The following is a 17,375-nucleotide window of genomic DNA, read 5'->3' on the forward strand; positions in this document are numbered from 1 at the left end:
TTAAATATTTTCCTATTTTAAGAGAGGACAGTCAGGGCACAGTCACAATCAAATCAAATCAAAATCAAACTCCAAGAGTGTAAAAAAGCTCAGTGTTGGACTTCTGGGATTCACTCACAACCTTCTGGGCTCCATCTCTCCAGTTCTGCCATTGTTAGCACACACACCTTGTTTCTTAGGCCCAGGCTGCTGTCCTTAATGGTTGTCCCATGGTACTGGCATCTCCAAAATGCTGGGGTCTTTGCAAATGGCTGCACCTTTACCAATACCCTCTTCTGGGCTCTTCAAGGACTCTGACTAGATCACATGGTGCCTAGCCTCAACTTTTCTCATGACCACTTGAATCCTAGGACTCTGACTGCACTTGGACTACACTTCCACAAGTGGCTTCTCCTGGGCTTGTTTGGGGACTCGTGCCATACCACACAGTGCCAAGCTTTAGTCTCCACGACCCCTGCAAGCCTTCAAAACCAGGGCCACCTGACTGGCTTCTACACATTGCCAAGTTTGGCTGTCAGCATAAGCTGCAGACTTGACTCTTGCTGGATCATAGCTTCCATGGGCTGACCTAAGGAAATTCTCCCAGAAGATGCTGGCCTCTTCTTAATCAGTGTTTATTTCTTAACAGAGCTAAATGAAGCATTCTAGTGGGAGTATGGGATTCAAGAACATGGCAAGAAACATGGAAAGTGGAGGCTTAGCTTATGGGATTTCAGAGGGGAACAAGGAGTCAGGAATTGGGCTAGAGGCCCAATATTCTGACACAGGATCTGGCCACATACTGGTAATTTCTGCATTAAAACAAAATGTACTAACTTCTTTGATGGAAGATGTCCCAAGACAGGATATTCTTGTCATGACATTGTTATCAGTTACTACTAGTTTCTGGCTCTACAGTGAAAAGGAACGACAGGTTGGGCAGAAAGATACAAAATATGTCCAATCTGTCACGGAAAACAGCTGGAACAAGCTTACTGTTGCACCCAAGGCAAGTGTTTAATAAGTAGGAGTAACTGGTAAAGAGGACCGCCTTTAATGCTGGGGAAATTGGATGTTGCCAAGAGGGCAAGACCCCACGCACTGAAGCTTCATATTTTGAAAGTATAAATTTATATGAAAGGAGAGAGCCTGAACCTAGGATGCTAAAGGGGCTCTCTGCTCCAGAACAGCAACTTCCTGCTCCAGAACAGCAACTTCCTGCTCCAGAACAGCAACTTCCTGCTCCAGAACAGCAACTTCCTGCTCCAGAACAGCAACTTCCTAGATCATCTTTGCGGGGTTAGCTGCTGCGTCTGTTACCACGCAGCCAGGCTCCACCCCATGTTGACAGCAGGACGTGGCAACACTACCCACGGTGATGGTAGCAGGATGTAAGATGCAAGATTGAAGAGATCACGGTGTGCTTACTCTAGTTTTAGAGAGCTGTCGAGGCCAGGCAATGTATAGGCATCAGAGACCCAGCAGAGAGAGAAGATGGCACTGTGTGAAAATGTGAAGCTCAAATCCAAGACTTAGTGGAGTCTCTAGTATGATGGAGATGCCAGAACCATGGGACATTTGGGGAGCAAAGCTGAAGGTATGGAGTAGAGTTGGCTCAAGAGACTGTGTGTGCTACAGGCAGTGGGGGTGGGGTGGGGGCTACCTAAGTCTTCTGTAACCTAAATAAGTTTAACCTGAGTCCCAAATGCTGGACATACAGGCCAGCAGGGTTTGCTGGATTTGCTGTTTGCTCAGTGTGATCTCTTTTGTAATAAGGAAGTTTTACTCTGTGCCATGTATTAAAACTATGGATCTTGTTTTAGAGATTTTATTCTTTTTTTTTTCTTTTAGGGGGATGGGGAGACAGGCTGATCTGGACCTGAAACTCACAATATAGACCAGGGTGGCCTTGAACTCAGATTTACCTGGCTTTGACTGGGAGTGCTGGGATTAAAGGCATATGTATTAGTTTTCTAGGAGCTCATAGTTTAGAGATTCCCTTGAGTCTCAGTTGAGACTTGGACTTTGACACAGAGGTGGAGAGCCAGAAAGAGGGCTCAGCAGTTACGTAATGGCTCCTGCTCTCAAGTCTGATGACCTGAGCTCAATTCTCACAATTTACATGGTGGAAGGAAGAGAACCAACTCCTTCAAACGTCCTCGACCTTCACATGGACAGTAACGCCCATGCCTGCACAGAAACATGTATAAACACACACACTAAGTAATGTAAAATTAAAGTTCTAGAGATGTGAAAGACTGCTGATGTTGGACTGAGCGGATCTTTGTATTATGAGATGGCCAGGAACCCATGGGGGCAAAGTTGTAGCTTAAAAGTGACAAGTTAGAGGCCCAGTGAGATGAGATGGTTCAGCAAACAGATATGATCACATACAGGCATGATATTCTGAGTTTGATCCCAAAATCCCACTAGGTAGCAGGACAGAACCAACTCCCCTAGAACTGTCCTCTGATTATGTGTGTTTCAGTACACACACACACACACACACACACACACACACACACACACACACACACTGAAGCATTTTAGAAAGTGCTCTGTTTGCTGGGCATAGCAGTACTCTCCTTTCATTCCAGGACTTGGAAGGCAGAGGCAGGCGGATCTCTATGAGTTCAAGGCCAGCCTGGTCTACATAGTGAGTTCCAGGCCAACTAGAGCAACATAGTGAAATCTATATCACAAAACAAACAACAAACTCCCAAGAAAGCAAATGAACAAACAAACAAACAAACAAACAAACAACATCCACAACAGAAAACTCTTCCCAAATAAAAAGTGCTAAACTCCGGGTGAGTAGACAGGGGTAGACTTGTTATGGATATTGATGGATATTGTCAACGGGATCTATATCCAAAGGGATAACCTTCTGGGGAAGTCTGTCTGTGAGGGACCCACCCTAAACATAGGTGGCAACATCCCCAGGGCTGGATCCTGTACTTGGTAAAAAGCAAGCCGTCAGCAGCACTTGTTGCTGCCTTATTCAGTAGTGCCCCGACCAGCATCCTCATGCTGGTCCATTTCTTCCCTGCCATATTTGCCTCTCCCTTAAACTACAAGCCAAAATAAACCCTTAATCTCAGCAGTATTAATAATCAATACACCAAAGAAACAAACCACACCACCACCAATACAGATAACCTTCCCAGAGTTGAAGGATCAAGAGATGTATTGGAGCCCTAGACAATGTGACTGCTGGCAAAAAAACGGCGGCTCTACCACAGTAGTCCATGATAAACCGGATGATTTAGGATGAGTACACTGATGGATGCATACACTGATGGATGCATACACTGATGGATGCATACACTGATTGATGGATGCATACACTGATGGATGCATACACTGATGGATGTATACACTGATGGATGCGTACACTGATGGATGTATACAAGCCTGTAGGGCATTTTCTTAATTAGAGATTGATGGGGGAAGAATCCAGCCCATAGTGGGTGGTAGTCCTGGGTTCTATAAGTGAGCTGAGCAAGCCATGAGACCCAAAGCAGTAAGTAGCACTTCATCTATGGCCTCTCCCTTAGCTCCTGCCCCTAGTTCTTGTGTTCATGAGCTCCTGCCTTGCCTTATTTTAATGATTAGCAGTGCTGTGGAAGCTAAGCTGAAGAAAACCTTTCCTCTCCAGCTTGCTTGGATTGTGGTGTCTTAATCACAGCAATAGAAATTCTAAGGCAGAATGTAATTGTGATTTCTGAAAGTCGTTTTTGTGTGTACTATGAGTGTGGGTATGCATGTGCTATGGCCGACGACAGGCACATGCCAGTCAGAGGACTACCTCAGTCACTGCTCCTTCACTTCTGAGACAGGGTCTCTTCATGATTTGCCACTGTGTATTCTAGGATAGTTGGGCCTTGAGCTTCTGAAGGATTCCTGTCTCTGCCTCCCATTTTACCAATGTAACACTGGGATCACTGTGTTTGGCTTTACATTAGTCCTGGAACTTCAAGCATCATGCATTGGTGGCGTTCATTTTATCCACTGAGCCATCACCCTTGTGCTGACTGTGATTTTTATTTTAAAAAAAGTTGCTTCAGGGCTGGCAAGATGGCTCAGGGGATGAAAATTCTTGCTGCACAAGACTGACTGTTCCACACTGTGTCCTTTTTTCTAGCCTTGAGCAGGCTAAATGGACCTTAAGTGTTTGTCAGTTTGTCTTTCACAGACCTAGGTAGTCTTTCGCCTTGTCACACCTGTAATTTCTTACAGAAGTAGACTATCTGTTGAACTTGTTTTGTAACATAATCTAGCTAAAACAAAGGACGGGTCTATGGGCTCTGTATAAATACAGTGTAAATATTAAAGTTTGAGCCTTGGTCAGAAACTTTTGTCTTGGCTTAATTCTTCTCCCCACCAGCCCTTTCCAGCTTCCCTTTCAGGTACCCAGTTCATGCATGGTTGCTGGACAGCTACAGGTGGCGCCCAATGTGGGGCTGCAAAGGGGAACTGACTCTTGGGAGTTATCCTTTAACCTTTACATGTACACCATGACATGTCTGTGCCATCACTGACACACCAGATACACACATACAATAAAACATGTACAAAGAGCTTGAAGTACATGGGATGAGAACACTGAACTGTGAACTCTGAGGTATCATGTTATTGTTATTTGAAAAACCTTAGATCTGGTTAAAATATTTATTCCAACGAATCAAAGATAAAGGGTCAAAAGGCTGTAGGTACCTAATAAATGTTAACAGGATAGCTAACAGTTTGTTCCTTATAATCTGACCTGTGCTCATAGTTAAGCCCAAATAAAATTTGTAACTTAAGAAAAACTAACTCGTGTATGATGTGTGGGTGTGGCTTTGTGGAGCTGGTTCTGTCCTTTCACTCTATGTGGGTTCTGAAGAACTCCAATCGCAGGCTTAGGCAGCGAGCACCTTCATCCACTAAGCCATACTGCTGGCTCATGTAATCTTTTATTTTAAGTAAAAATGAGTATTATCCTAGAGCTACTTCCAGGTGTTAGGTCCACTCTCCTTCCTGGCACCACACACCAAGCATCATAAGATGAAGGCCCAAATGCTGGGGGTTTAGGATGGTGTCTCTAGCATTTGCACTGCTTCAGTGTTCACAATCAATATTTCCAAACAGCATGCAAACACTCTCCTATTTTCATGGGTTCATACTTCGATTCAACCTGAGCTCACTCCTTCAAATCTCCCCTCCTCTATTTTTGATTTTTCAAGCTATTTGCTAGTGATCTGCCAGTAGCTCAGACCTTAGAGGCCCCCCAACCTTGGAGGGCAGATTAAATGATTCAGAGAATGGAACAAGTCCTGGACACCAGTTGAGATCATTTTTAACAGTGACCAGTCCTACTGGAGAGTCTCATCTGTCCAATCTTACCTTCTCCTTAAATGTGACTTCATGTGTCGTCACACACAGACTTGTCACCGTCAGCTCAATGTAATAAATGCAGCATTGTATCATTAATGACTTATGGCTCAGAGTAGGAAAATTTTATTCTTTAAAAGCAATTGTTTAGAGAAAAAGGAATAAAAACCAAAGTTGGTAATCACAGCAGCCTTTATCAGAACAGCACAAGTTATTAGGAAAGCATTTTTATCTTCCAAGATGCTCCACGCTGGCCAGGCTTCTATGATGACAAGAACACCGCACAAGTCCTAGTGAACAGGACAAGACTCTCAAGGGAACAAGAGCCTTCAATTACTCTAGACATTTTTATTCCTTACAATGGAGATGGTTAAGGAATTTGATTATACTTCTTTCAGAGCAGATAAAGACACCCACCTCACACCAGCAGACATGTACAGACCAGTGTGAGAAATCCCCAGAAGGCACTTGAAACATACTTGACAAGAGTAACAGCAACACACCAAGAGCTGCTCTGTCCTGCACAAGTCTTTACCACAGTTCAAATAAACGTGTATTCCTTCTCTGTCCCACCACAGGTAGTACATTCTGTCCATGCTGACATATAGATACATCTATGTGTATGCATATATACCAACACTGATACAGGTTTCTGTGTGTCTGTGTCTAGAGAGAGAAAAACCCAATTGTTTAATAGTACACAGAAGTTCCAATCACTTCACCCAGAACTGAGGAGACCCTTTCACCGCAAAGGAGCACCCACCACCCTTTCTATGTACCAAAAAAGGAGAGGCAGGAAAAGAAATACCTGGATCTTCCTCAGGCCATTGACTATTAAAATAACAAAATCTAGTATCTAAAAAAAAGCTTCTTTCATTGCAGGGCAAGGGTAGACGTTTTGGTACTGTAAATCTCACAGGCACACACATCCATATTGCTTAGGAGGAAGAGTGGATGAGAGGAAATTTCCTTTCACTGCTCACCATGTTGTGGCTAGTTTGTATTATCATCTTTGCTTAAAATATAAACAAAGACTTACACATCAACATTTTCAAGGTGTTGACATTCCCAAGGAATCTGCAGATCCTTTAAGTACCGAGCCTGCTGTGATACAGGACTGCTGTACCAATCCATTACTGTCCATCAGAGTTGCAGCCCTGACTAATCCTTCTGCAACAGAGGCAAACGAAAGGCTTACTTCTTCCCAGGAACAGGTGTACACACACTCTTAGGACAAGGAGAAAATTTTAGTGATGACACTTAAAGTGTAATTACCAGCTGCAGAATGCCTTGGAACAAACATTAATCTCCTAAGAGTTAAGAGGCAGATTCCATGCATTTCTGTTTTTTAGCTGCTGGCTCCTCAGCCTTGTGTGGGTCTAAAGCGCCTGTGCAGGACTTGAGGCTGGGGTCTGCCCGAAGGCTGTCTGAGACAACAGTGAACCCTGACAGAAGGTACCCTCCACCGCCACTCATCAATAATTTGGGATGACTCCGATCTGGCAGAACCTAACCAAGACAGAAAAAACGACACTTATGCATTTCTGCATTCTTACAAACTATGTCAACAATATAATAAAAATCAGAATTTAGATGACAAATCACTTGATGATTTACAATGACTAAGTTTTAAGAAGACTGCTTCTTCATAGGACAGTACGTTCAGAAGGAAGTGTAAAATCAAGGGGATTTATTTATTTTAAACAAACACACAAGGCTCCGTTTCTCTTAGACTGTATGCTAGTTTGTGTGGGAGGGGAGTGTGAATGGTTTCTGTAGTACTCTGGCCTATGCACTGGTCTTCCTTCTGATTTTAGGAAGCTTCAGGGCCAACAACAGGGTTTGGGGTGTATGGAGAAGCAACACTGGCTGGCTACTTCCCTGCTATCTGTTAATCTCAGCAAGGGCTCTTCTCACTTGTCACCTTTGCCACATAAAAAGGCAGTGTTACATTGGACTTCTGTGGTAGGAAGAGACTCCAAGCAGCAGGGTGGGCCACAAGGTAACCCAAAAGTGTCCCCCTCTGTCTCCCTTCCTGAAGGAACTGGTTGTGAAGCACTCAGGCAGCAAAGCCCCTCCAGCTGCTGTGACTTCAGGATCTGCTGCAGGGATCATACAGAGGGCAATCAAACTGAGCCCAGGCACAAGAGTAGACTAGGAGGTCTGACAGTGGAGCAGTCTTTACTCCTGGCTTCTCACCAGCCTGCCTGAGAATTTCTCCAAGTATCGCTGTAGGCTGGTCTCCTCTTTTGCAAGCACTCACCTAGCTCATCCTGTTTCCTCTCGCTCTTTAGTCTATGTACGTGGCAGCACAGGACAGGGTCACTTCATATTCAGTTACCACCTCTACAGATGGCAAGGTCTTGAGGGTAGCATAACTAGGTATTTGCATTTTAAATACCTCTGGACTAGAGTTACAGAATGTGTATCTGATATGAAAAGCAGGCCAGAAAGCCAGGTAGCCAGGATATTTTTCTAAGTGACAGGCAGACATTTCCACCACTGCCACTGTAAAACCGTGACTCTATTTAAACAACGTACAGCATTGCTGCAAGAAGCCAGCAATCCCAGAGACCAACTCTTGGGCCTGGCAGTGAGAACGCTTACCTGGTAATTTCTGAGCCAGGTTTCAGACAACCTCAGGTTAATGACTCCTCCCCTCTCCCGAAGTTTTGTGTAGCATTCCAACAAAGGCTAAGGGCAAAGCCAGAGTCCTGTTAGATATATTTCAAGCTACAATACAAAGATCGAAATTTAGATGTAGGAATTCTGTCCATTTTGTCTCAGCTTTACCTCTTTATACTGACAGTAGACCACAAACGGCCTTGACGGGGCTACAAAGTCCAGCAAAGACAGCAGCAGGGGCGTGGGGTGGAAACGACTGGCCACAATCAAACTGCAAGGAAAACAGAGAATATTATTGTATGCCCTCCAAGAGGAGCATGGGTTTTAAATGTATTTAAAATGACCACATTTTAAATCATGTGATTTAGGCATGATCGTACATAGCTAAAATCCTAATACTCAGGCCCAGACAGGAGGACTGCCTTGAGTTCCAGGTTGGCTGGAACTACACAAGGAGTACTAGGCCAATGTGAGCCATATAAGTACAGGGCACTACACAGCATTCTAGAAATTCAAAGCAGAATGAAATCACGAGCTATTTATTTCTAAGAAACAGGGTTATAAGTGTTTGTGCTACCTGACAAATATATATTGGATATTCTTATATTTTTTCTTTTAGGTCATAAGGAATTAAATCTAACATTATATCCCCAACTGACAAGTGTGCTTTTTCTTTAAAGATGTATTATTTGTGTGTGTGTGTGTGTGTGTGTGTGTGTGTGTGTGTGTGTGTGTGTGTGTGCCTGCCTGCAGAGGCCAAGAGTGTCAGGTCCCCTGAAACTAGAGTTACAGACAATTGTGAGCCGTGATCTGGGTAAGCACCAGTCCTCTGTAGAAGCACCAAGCATTCTTTTTTTTTTTAACCACTTGGTTTCCTCTCTAGCCTCTGATAGAATCTTTCATTAGCTCTGTATTAGCCAGTGTTATAGCCATTTTAATGGCCCCCCCAACCCCTACAGTCCTATCTGATAGTCATTACTGAAGGCTGAGATTTCTTTGACTCCTCTCCCTGCCAGACTTGGACTTTCTTTAAAAGCAACCAACCAACCAATCAACCAAGCAGGTACTTATTTTTTACTAGCCTTAAAATAAAAGCTTTGATGAACTAACTATTCTTTAAAATTTATGACAGTATATGCCTGCATGTAGGTATGTGCAGGTTTCCAAGGAGACCATGGTGTTGGATCTCCTGGAAACTGGAGTTACAGGTAGCTATGAGTCACTGGGCAGGATGTTGAGAGCATAACGCTGGTCCTTTGAAAGAGCAGTGAATGCTCATAAATGCTGAACCATCTTTCCTGCCCAAATCCAACCTTTTTTAAACAACCCCTTCCCCCCACCAAAACCCCAAAACAACCAAGAGAAAATCTCCATCTCACTTCCCACAAGAATCAGGGCAGACAGTGGAAAGTGTGTTACAGTCAGAGCAGACCGTGGCAGCACCGTGAAGTGCCCTGCATCCTGGATCAACATACCCATCTGCATTTCTTTCTCCCAGCAGAGCAGCAGCCTCCAGATGTCTTTTCCTCTGCTCTTCTTGTCTCCTTTGCTTTTCCTGAATCTTTAAGAACAGCAAGAAACCAATGTACTGATGGCACTGAGCCAGATTTACAAAAATGCCCTGATCTAGAAGAGAGGAGCAGTGGTGTTCAGTAGACAACAGGAGGGGCTGGTCTATATGGAAGGTAAGGACACACAAGGAACTTGTTCTCAAATGGCAACCCCCACTGTTGAAGCAGCCACTAGAGTCACGCAGAGCTCCAGCCCAAAGACTAAGTCACACAGCCATGTACAAAGACACCCATTTCCCCAAGTGTTTCTGATAGTTAGCACCTGGGGACCTAACCTTTCAAAGTCAACCCAAATCTTACAACTTAAAGCTCACCGAGGCTCTGAAGCTATCACAAGAATAATGACTCTGGACATGCTTACATAATCTCTTTTGCTTCTTTTTTCTTTGGGCTCCTTATTCTCTGGGTCCCCAGGAACAATCTCCATTGGTCTCTGTTCTCCTGAGTTGTTTTCTGCGGCATCCACAATGTTGTCTTCATCCGCTTGTTCAGCAATCTCTTTCTCCTCAAGCTCACCGTTACTTTCTTCAACTGGAGTGCTGTCTTTAGGCTCTGAGGACAGCATCTCAGCAGAAAATGTCCCATTGAGGAGACTGTTTACTTTGTTGAGAGGGAACTCGTAAAGACCACTGAGGAAAGATTTGGGAAATCCAAAACATGCTGTTGCCGCCCGAACGGGTCCATCTCCAGGATACAGCTGAATAATGGAGCCAAAGCCTGAAGAGACAAACAAACAAACAAACCTCTGTACAGTGGGGGAATCTAGACTCTGAAGCCCAAGTCCTCACACGGTTCTTCTCCCATGTCTACAGGGTGGAGAATACCAAAGCCCACGGTGAGAGGGTGGTCCCCAAGCTCGCTGATATCCCGGTCCCTACAGAGAGAATATCTTTCCAGAGACCCCGTGATCTTGTTTAGAGGTCAGATGGCTTGGGCCTATTTGCTTTTTCCTTGTTCATCCCCAGATAGGGTGGATGCAAGCTCTTATTTTCTACAGAATCAGAGAAATCAGACAGGTCAGCTTGTGAATTCCAAGAGAGAATTTCTCGGGACGGGCGTGGTGGCGCACACCTTTAATCCCAGCACTTGGGAGGCAGTGGCAGGCGGATTTCTGAGTTCGAGGCCAGCCTGGTCTACAGAGTGAGTTCCAGGACAGCCAGGGCTACACAGAGAAACCCTGTCTCAAAATAAAAAGAGAATGTCTCCTGAGAAGTCTCCCTGCCTCTCAGCTCCTCAGTTCCTGACAGCACAGTAAATACCAGCTGTTTTACTAAACTCATTAGCTAACTGCAGTTCCAGAATCATCCCCACAGACAGCAAAGCAGGAAAGGCCAACATCGCAGGGCACCAACACAGCCTCAGTGGGGAGAAACGGGCCACACAGAAAGATTCTGGGACAGGAGCCATAGAGGCCTACTGCGATCACTCCCCTATTCTTAAAGCAACTCGATCTGGTTCTCTAACTTCCAATTCTTGGACTTCTCTCCTCACATCGAGGTAGTTTACTGAATCTGAAAACATCATCTTACCTCCCATTCGTTCCATCATGGCACCTAGCACCAAGCCCGAGCACGTTTCCATGACAATCATTTTATTGCCGGCACGGATATTTCCCAACGTCAACATCTGGGCTAGTGTATCATATCTCATGTGGCTAAAAAAAAAGGAAGATTCGCTCACTTTCAGCTAAGTAAATCCTGACATTTAATAACAGCTTTTCTAGTTGTTCTCTAAGAATTATGTTGATAAGATTATTGTTCACTTGAGGCGACAGTAAAAGGACTTACAATTTATGAGGAAGGAGGGCACTTTATGCAGGTGAGCAAGCTTTTCATTTTACTTAAAATCATGACTCGCTTAAAGACATATTTCCCCCAATTATACTTTGAAAGGAAACAAAGCGTACTTAATTTTTCCAGGTTCTCTTGCATAATACATAATTGAAAGAATACGGGTAGATGGCTTCAAGATAGTAACGATGGCTTCATATCTATGGGAATTAAGAGCAGAATAGCAATATGAATTAAAAAGATTTAAAACATCTCATTTTTAGTAATGATTACTTAGTGAATAGAAAATATGTACTATTTTCAACCATTTCAAGTAATGTGACTTACTTTTTCTTCTTCTTTTTAATATATTTATCTTGGGCAAATTCTGTCTTGTCACGGAATGTTGTACTATTTTCAATTAGCTGCTGAACTATTTCCTGGAAGAAAAGGAGCAAGCACATTGCCTGAAGCTTCACCTTCTTAGCCCCGCACTCAGCCAAAGGCCTCATCTCCAGGCCCTCGTTCACGGAGTCCGCGTGCATCAGCTCTGCATTTCTACACTCTACTCAGGTTTCGGAACAAAGACATCACAACTCCATTTAGACTTTTGTCCCCCTGGTGCTGGGCATGAAATCCAGGCCACAAACTTCCTTTAAGTCAAGCTAAAGTTAGAGAGATTGCCAAGAAAGGGAGACTATAGAGGAAGATCAGCCAAAATCAAACAACCCGAGCTGATAACTTCTCTTCCACTAGTACTTTGAGTACAGCCACTCAGTCTATTATTCTTGCACTAAGACACAACATACAAATGTATTCAACTGCACACACATTTTTAACTGACATTCCATTTTTACCTCAAAATCGATATTATAGACAAATTTGTTACATACAAACGAAGAGAAAGAATCCGTTTTTACCTCTCCTTTAATGCCCTTGTCTTTCAGAGCTTTTATATCATCTTGAGTAAGTTTCTGGGACTTTCCATCATCAACTATATTTCGATTATCAGTGCCTGCTTCTTTGGTCTCTAAGGAAAGAAATTGCTCTATGATAATTTTTGATATAAAATTATTATTAAAGATTACATTTTAATTACTTATTTTTACATGTATTTGTGTAAGTGTAAAGGCTCACACACACACACACACACACACACACACACACACACACACACACGGCACGGTGTATGTAAGGTCAGAGGACACAGCTGTCATCCATCATGTCTCAGGGATCACTGAACTCGGATTGTCAGACTTAGGAACAAGTACCTATACTCACTGGGCCATCCTGCTTGCCCTGACTTCACAGACCTTTAACCCCATCAGTAGGATCTCTGTGAGTTCAAGGCCTGCATGGTATACACTGGAAGCTCAGGGCTAATGTAAAGACCCTTTCTCAAAAAGAAAAACCATGTTTTGAATATTTAATTTCACGCGTTTGAGTGTTTTGCCTGTGTGCATGTATGAGTACCAGATGCATGCCTGGTGCCTGAGCTCAGAAAGGGCATCAGATCCCTGGAACTGAAGTAACAGATGGTTGTGAGCCACCATGTGGGTGTTCAGAACTGAACCTGGATCTTCTCAGAGGACAACAAGTACTTTTACCGTTGGGCTAATTCTCTAGCATCCTGAAAGATCCTTTTTGAGATAAGGTCTTACATAGCACCGGCTGCCCTCAAAGTTGCTACCTAATTAACTTGAATTCTGATTCCCCACCATCATCTCGTGAGCACTTCAGTGGCTTGTCCAGCTTATGGAGCGCCGCATATGGACCCGGGCCTCGAGTGTACTAGGTGAGCACACCACCTCCGTGCCTGCACTGCAATCTTCTTGTCCCGAGTCCCTACCCACGCCCAGCCCATCAGCTCCTCACGTCCGGCTTAGCTTCACAGGGCCAGCCCTTACTTTAGCTACGTTTCCTGGAAGTGTGCAGGTTAAATGGAAGCCTGCCAGCACCATCTCATCCCTGCCGTGTACCTGACGCGGGCTCCTCCAGCTTCTTCCTGAGCTGAAGGCTGCCTCCACTGCTCACGTCAAACGCTGAGCCGTAACTATGGCCGATGGCGTTATCCAGGTAGAACCACTGCTTTTCAAAAGTTACTTTTCTGAGGAAGAAAAGGCAACCAGTCAACCGATTTCTTTTGCACTCCTGCTATGAAAAGTGTGCTAATCCTAGTTTATTCCAAGAGTTCACATGATAAACGGTTAACAGCATTACTTCTGTGAGGACAAACGGACAAATGAACTAGAGAGAAGCAGGTTGGGGACAGAAACATTTATAAAGAAGGCAGGAAAACCCTGACTTTTAGAAGAAAACGACATGGCTTTTGTGGGACACAGTCTCACTGCACTTTGCATTGTCACCCAGGATGCTTACATTCACAGATTCTGCAGATCCCAAAACAGGAATGACTGACAAGATCCCCAGGCCATACGTGTGTATTGTGATGCCCCATGCAACTTGCACTAGAAAATCCCCAACAAAATAATCACTTGAGATGACAACAAGTTTTAAAACTCCCTGGTCTCTGTCTAATTGGCTACTCTATTAGAAAAGCAAAATTCCAAAAAGCCTGTGTCAGAATAAACATTATTGGCAATCTACACATTGGAAATGGATGTAGAACTAATGAAGTACTGCCAAGGGTCAGGCATTAGCCTTCCTATCGGAGATCTCAGTCTCTTAGAGCAACTTCAAAGACAAGCACACGACAGAACCCCTTTCCTTTCCCAGAAAGCAAGCTAGCACCTGCTGTGTAACAACTGGATGCCAGCAGTGCGTACCCCTTCATTCTCACAGCAACCCTCAGACGCCAGGGACAGACATCTGAGGCCCAGAGAAACACACTGGTCAAGAGTCAGTTACCTGGTGTGGTGGTATGCATTTCTCCCAACATGCAGGAGGCAGAGGTGGAAAGATGCCAAGTTCCAGGCCAGATTGGCCTTAGCTACAGTGTTGTAGGATGCTCCTCTGAATTACAACACTCCCTCCAATTTTAAATACTTCTTCTAGGAGGAAAGATGACACTCACCAGTCTCAGGGGGCAAGCAAACAGTCACATGTCTGGAGAAAAAAAAGCCTAGAAGATTCTTGAGGGTCTCCTATCTAACAAGATAAAAAGGAGTAAACAGTTGCTGCTGGGTGATGTGTGTGTGCGCGCGAGTGCACGTGCTCGTGTGTGCACACATTGGTTCACCAAACTGGACATTGCTGCAGTCATTTCTTTGGTCTGTTGTGGGTTCCATTTCTGAGGTGAACTGATGTGTATCGACTCGACAGAAAAACATAACACACAATGACAATTGTATACATGTTTGTGTGAGGAGTTAAAGTTGCAGGATTCATACAGGTCTGCAGATACTTTCTACATACATGGCATGGCTGACGTAAAGAAAAGCTTTGTACCTAAGGAAGCTTCAGAGCCCAGCTCACACGCACAGAATTCTGAATTCTGAGACCTGTCCTGACCTGGTAAACTCTGCTTGTGCCCTGCATCACTCTTTTCATCTTTCCTTTTTCAGTTCTCTATCCCACCATATCTTTGTATATCATATCCTTAAAAAACGGTTAACTACTTTCATCTTTTGTGTGGGCATGTGCACATGTTAGTGTTTGGGTACCACAGCATGCATATGGAAGTCAAAAGATCAACTCAGATACTGGTTCCTGCCTTCCATCTTTCTATGAGACAAGGTGTGTCTATGTCTGTCTCTGTCTCTCTCTTATTTATTTATTATTTGTTTATTTATTTAATGTGTATGAGTAAGCTGTAGCTGTACAGATAGCTGTGAACCATCATGTGGTTGCTGGGAATTGAATTTAGGACCTTTGCTTGCTGCAATCCCGCTCACTCCAGCCCTGCTCGCTCTTGTCCAAAGATTTGTTATTATATCTAAGTACACTGTAGCTGTCTTCAGACACACCAGTAGAGGGTGTCAGATCTCATTACGGATGGTTGTGAGCCACCATGTGGTTGCTGGGACTTGAACTCAGGACCTTCGGAAGAGCAATCAATGCTCTTAACCACCGAGCCATCTCTCCAGCCCGGCAAGATCTCTCTTGTTCACTGTTATATATGTCAGGCAAGCAGTCTCAAACTTCTATAGAGTCTCCTGTGTGTGCCTCCATCCTGCTGTAAGAACGCTGGGATTACAGATATGTACCATAGCACCTCATGCTTATGTGGTTAAGAGCTCTACCCTTTGAGTCATCTCCCCTCATTCATCAAATGCCACTTGAACTACATGTCCTCTGGAGGTGCTCCTGACTCCTAATTCTTACTCTTTGCTGGATTTCCAGTAACTAACATCTATTTTGTACCTCTTATCCTCATCCTTGAATCATGTTGGTGTTAATGAAACACTTTACGCCTCTGCCAGCCTATCTTATGTGCAAAGGTGTGTGTGGTGGGGGCCTGGGGGGCAAGCATCCAAACTGACAGGCCGGAAAGTGTGGGAGGCGATCTGATAAATAATGAAGCTGCCTGTTTCCTGGGAACGATTAAGAGTGGCAGAGAGCCATGATCTCTTTGGTGATAGGGAGTCCGGCTTGGGATGCAGCTGGGTTCAGTGGGTCATTTTCTAAATAAAACAAAAAATTAGGATCGTGGCTTCCTAAGAACAGGGATAGTAAAAAGAGCTTACAGCTGACTCTTTAGGGAGCTGGAGAAATGACCCAGCACTCGAGAGCACTTACTGCTCTTCCACAGGATCTGACTTTGGTTCCCAGCACCCAAGTTGTGTGGTTCCCAATTGGCTGTAACGCCAACTCCAGGAAATACAAAGCATTTGGCCACTGAGCGCACAGGAATTCACATACTCAAGCCCACAAAAACACACACACACACACACACACACACACACACACCTTAAAACAATACTAGGTCGTTTTTTTGTTGGTTTTTTTTTTTTTTTTTGAGACTGGATTTCTCTGTGTAGCCCATCAAACAAACTAATTAACAAAAAGAGTACCTTTTAGAACTAAAGATACAGTATGTCTCCTTGGTAACAAAAAGGATCATCTAACAAAACACATTATAAAAAGGACATTCAAATGGTTGTATCAGAACATGAAGCAAGCTGAGTGTGGTGAAGCAAACCTGTAATCCCACCACTTGGGAGGCAGGAAAGTGTTTGCTTCAGCGGGCCATCAGCAAGCACCAGTATGTATACTGGGCTTAAGCTGGCCATGTACCTTGTAGTAAGTTCTCTTTTCTTACAGTAGACAGATTTTTCCCACTGGGATCCAGAGAATAAGACTGCCTACCTGCAAGCCATACTATGTGTAAGAGATCTTTCTTATCTCCCTTTTCTCTTACTGAGGAAGTTGGATTTATGAAGAAAGTGGGGAGCTGGGAAGAGAGTCAGACATAAGAGATACGAATGTGAAAGGTTGGATAAATTCTGTAAGACTAGTGAGGCTCTTCCCCCGCCCCCCAAGAATCCTCGGGAAAGCACCCTCCTGAGTGGGAGTATCAAGAATGGAATTCTTGGGAAGAGAATTTGGCGCAGAAGGTAGAATAGAAAGTTGGGGAATGAAAGGTAGAGGCGAGTACTGTACCCGTAAGCCAAGGATGCGGCAGGATCCCGGTGGGAAGGCCTCAGTGATAGGAAGACCTGAGTGGTAGCAATAAGGGCTGGGGAGCGGGATTCAAAGAGCCAAGAATGGGGCACAGGAGGGAGTGATTATCCGGGTGGTGGTGCGCGCTGCCCAAGGCCAGCAACCAGACTCACTTTCTCCGCTGGACTTGCACTGCTTTGAACACATCTTCTCGCTTCAGCACCACGAAGTCACCGTCATGGATGCAGTGGTCCCCGAGAGGCGGGGGCGGTGAGCTCGGCTGCTCCGCAGCTGATGCCTCCATGGAAGCCAGGTAAATTTCAACCTCCGTTTTTGCTCCAGCCGCTAGGAGCCCGGCACGACCAGGAGGGACCTGCGTCTCCGCCGGCACCGCCCCCACGTGCTGCACGCCGCTTCCGCTTTCCGGTCCGGACCTCGGGACGGCTTCCGGAAGCCTGGCGACTTCCGTCTCTCTGAACTCTTTGATTGGCTACAC

At 44.6% G+C, this 17,375-nt stretch overlaps 1 protein-coding gene across 5 annotated transcripts; it reads right to left on the reverse strand.

Moving 5' to 3' along the window:
* Positions 1-5,455: 5,455 nt before the first annotated feature.
* Trmt6 (tRNA methyltransferase 6) lies at positions 5,456-17,303 on the reverse strand. Of its 5 annotated transcripts, none has more exons than XM_030251972.1 (11): positions 16,880-17,286; positions 13,297-13,424; positions 12,238-12,347; positions 11,666-11,757; positions 11,336-11,538; positions 11,078-11,202; positions 9,910-10,265; positions 9,453-9,538; positions 8,146-8,248; positions 7,960-8,046; positions 5,456-6,861 (listed from the first exon to the last, which is right to left on the reverse strand). In XM_030251972.1, exons 6-11 carry the CDS (start codon positions 11,196-11,198, stop codon positions 6,670-6,672), a joined length of 945 nt encoding a protein of 314 aa, XP_030107832.1. In that variant the 5' UTR covers positions 11,199-11,202; positions 11,336-11,538; positions 11,666-11,757; positions 12,238-12,347; positions 13,297-13,424; positions 16,880-17,286; the 3' UTR covers positions 5,456-6,669. The 5 variants fall into 5 exon arrangements, with proteins under 5 accessions (XP_030107832.1, NP_780322.2, NP_001343373.1 ...); NM_175113.3 differs by having other exon boundaries at positions 5,464-6,861; positions 11,455-11,538; positions 17,053-17,303; NM_001356444.1 differs by having other exon boundaries at positions 5,464-6,861; positions 17,053-17,303.
* Between the last annotated feature and the right edge of the window lie 72 nt (positions 17,304-17,375).

Source organism: Mus musculus, chromosome 2 (genome assembly GCF_000001635.26).
Source record: "Mus musculus strain C57BL/6J chromosome 2, GRCm38.p6 C57BL/6J".
NCBI lineage: Eukaryota > Metazoa > Chordata > Mammalia > Rodentia > Muridae > Mus > Mus musculus.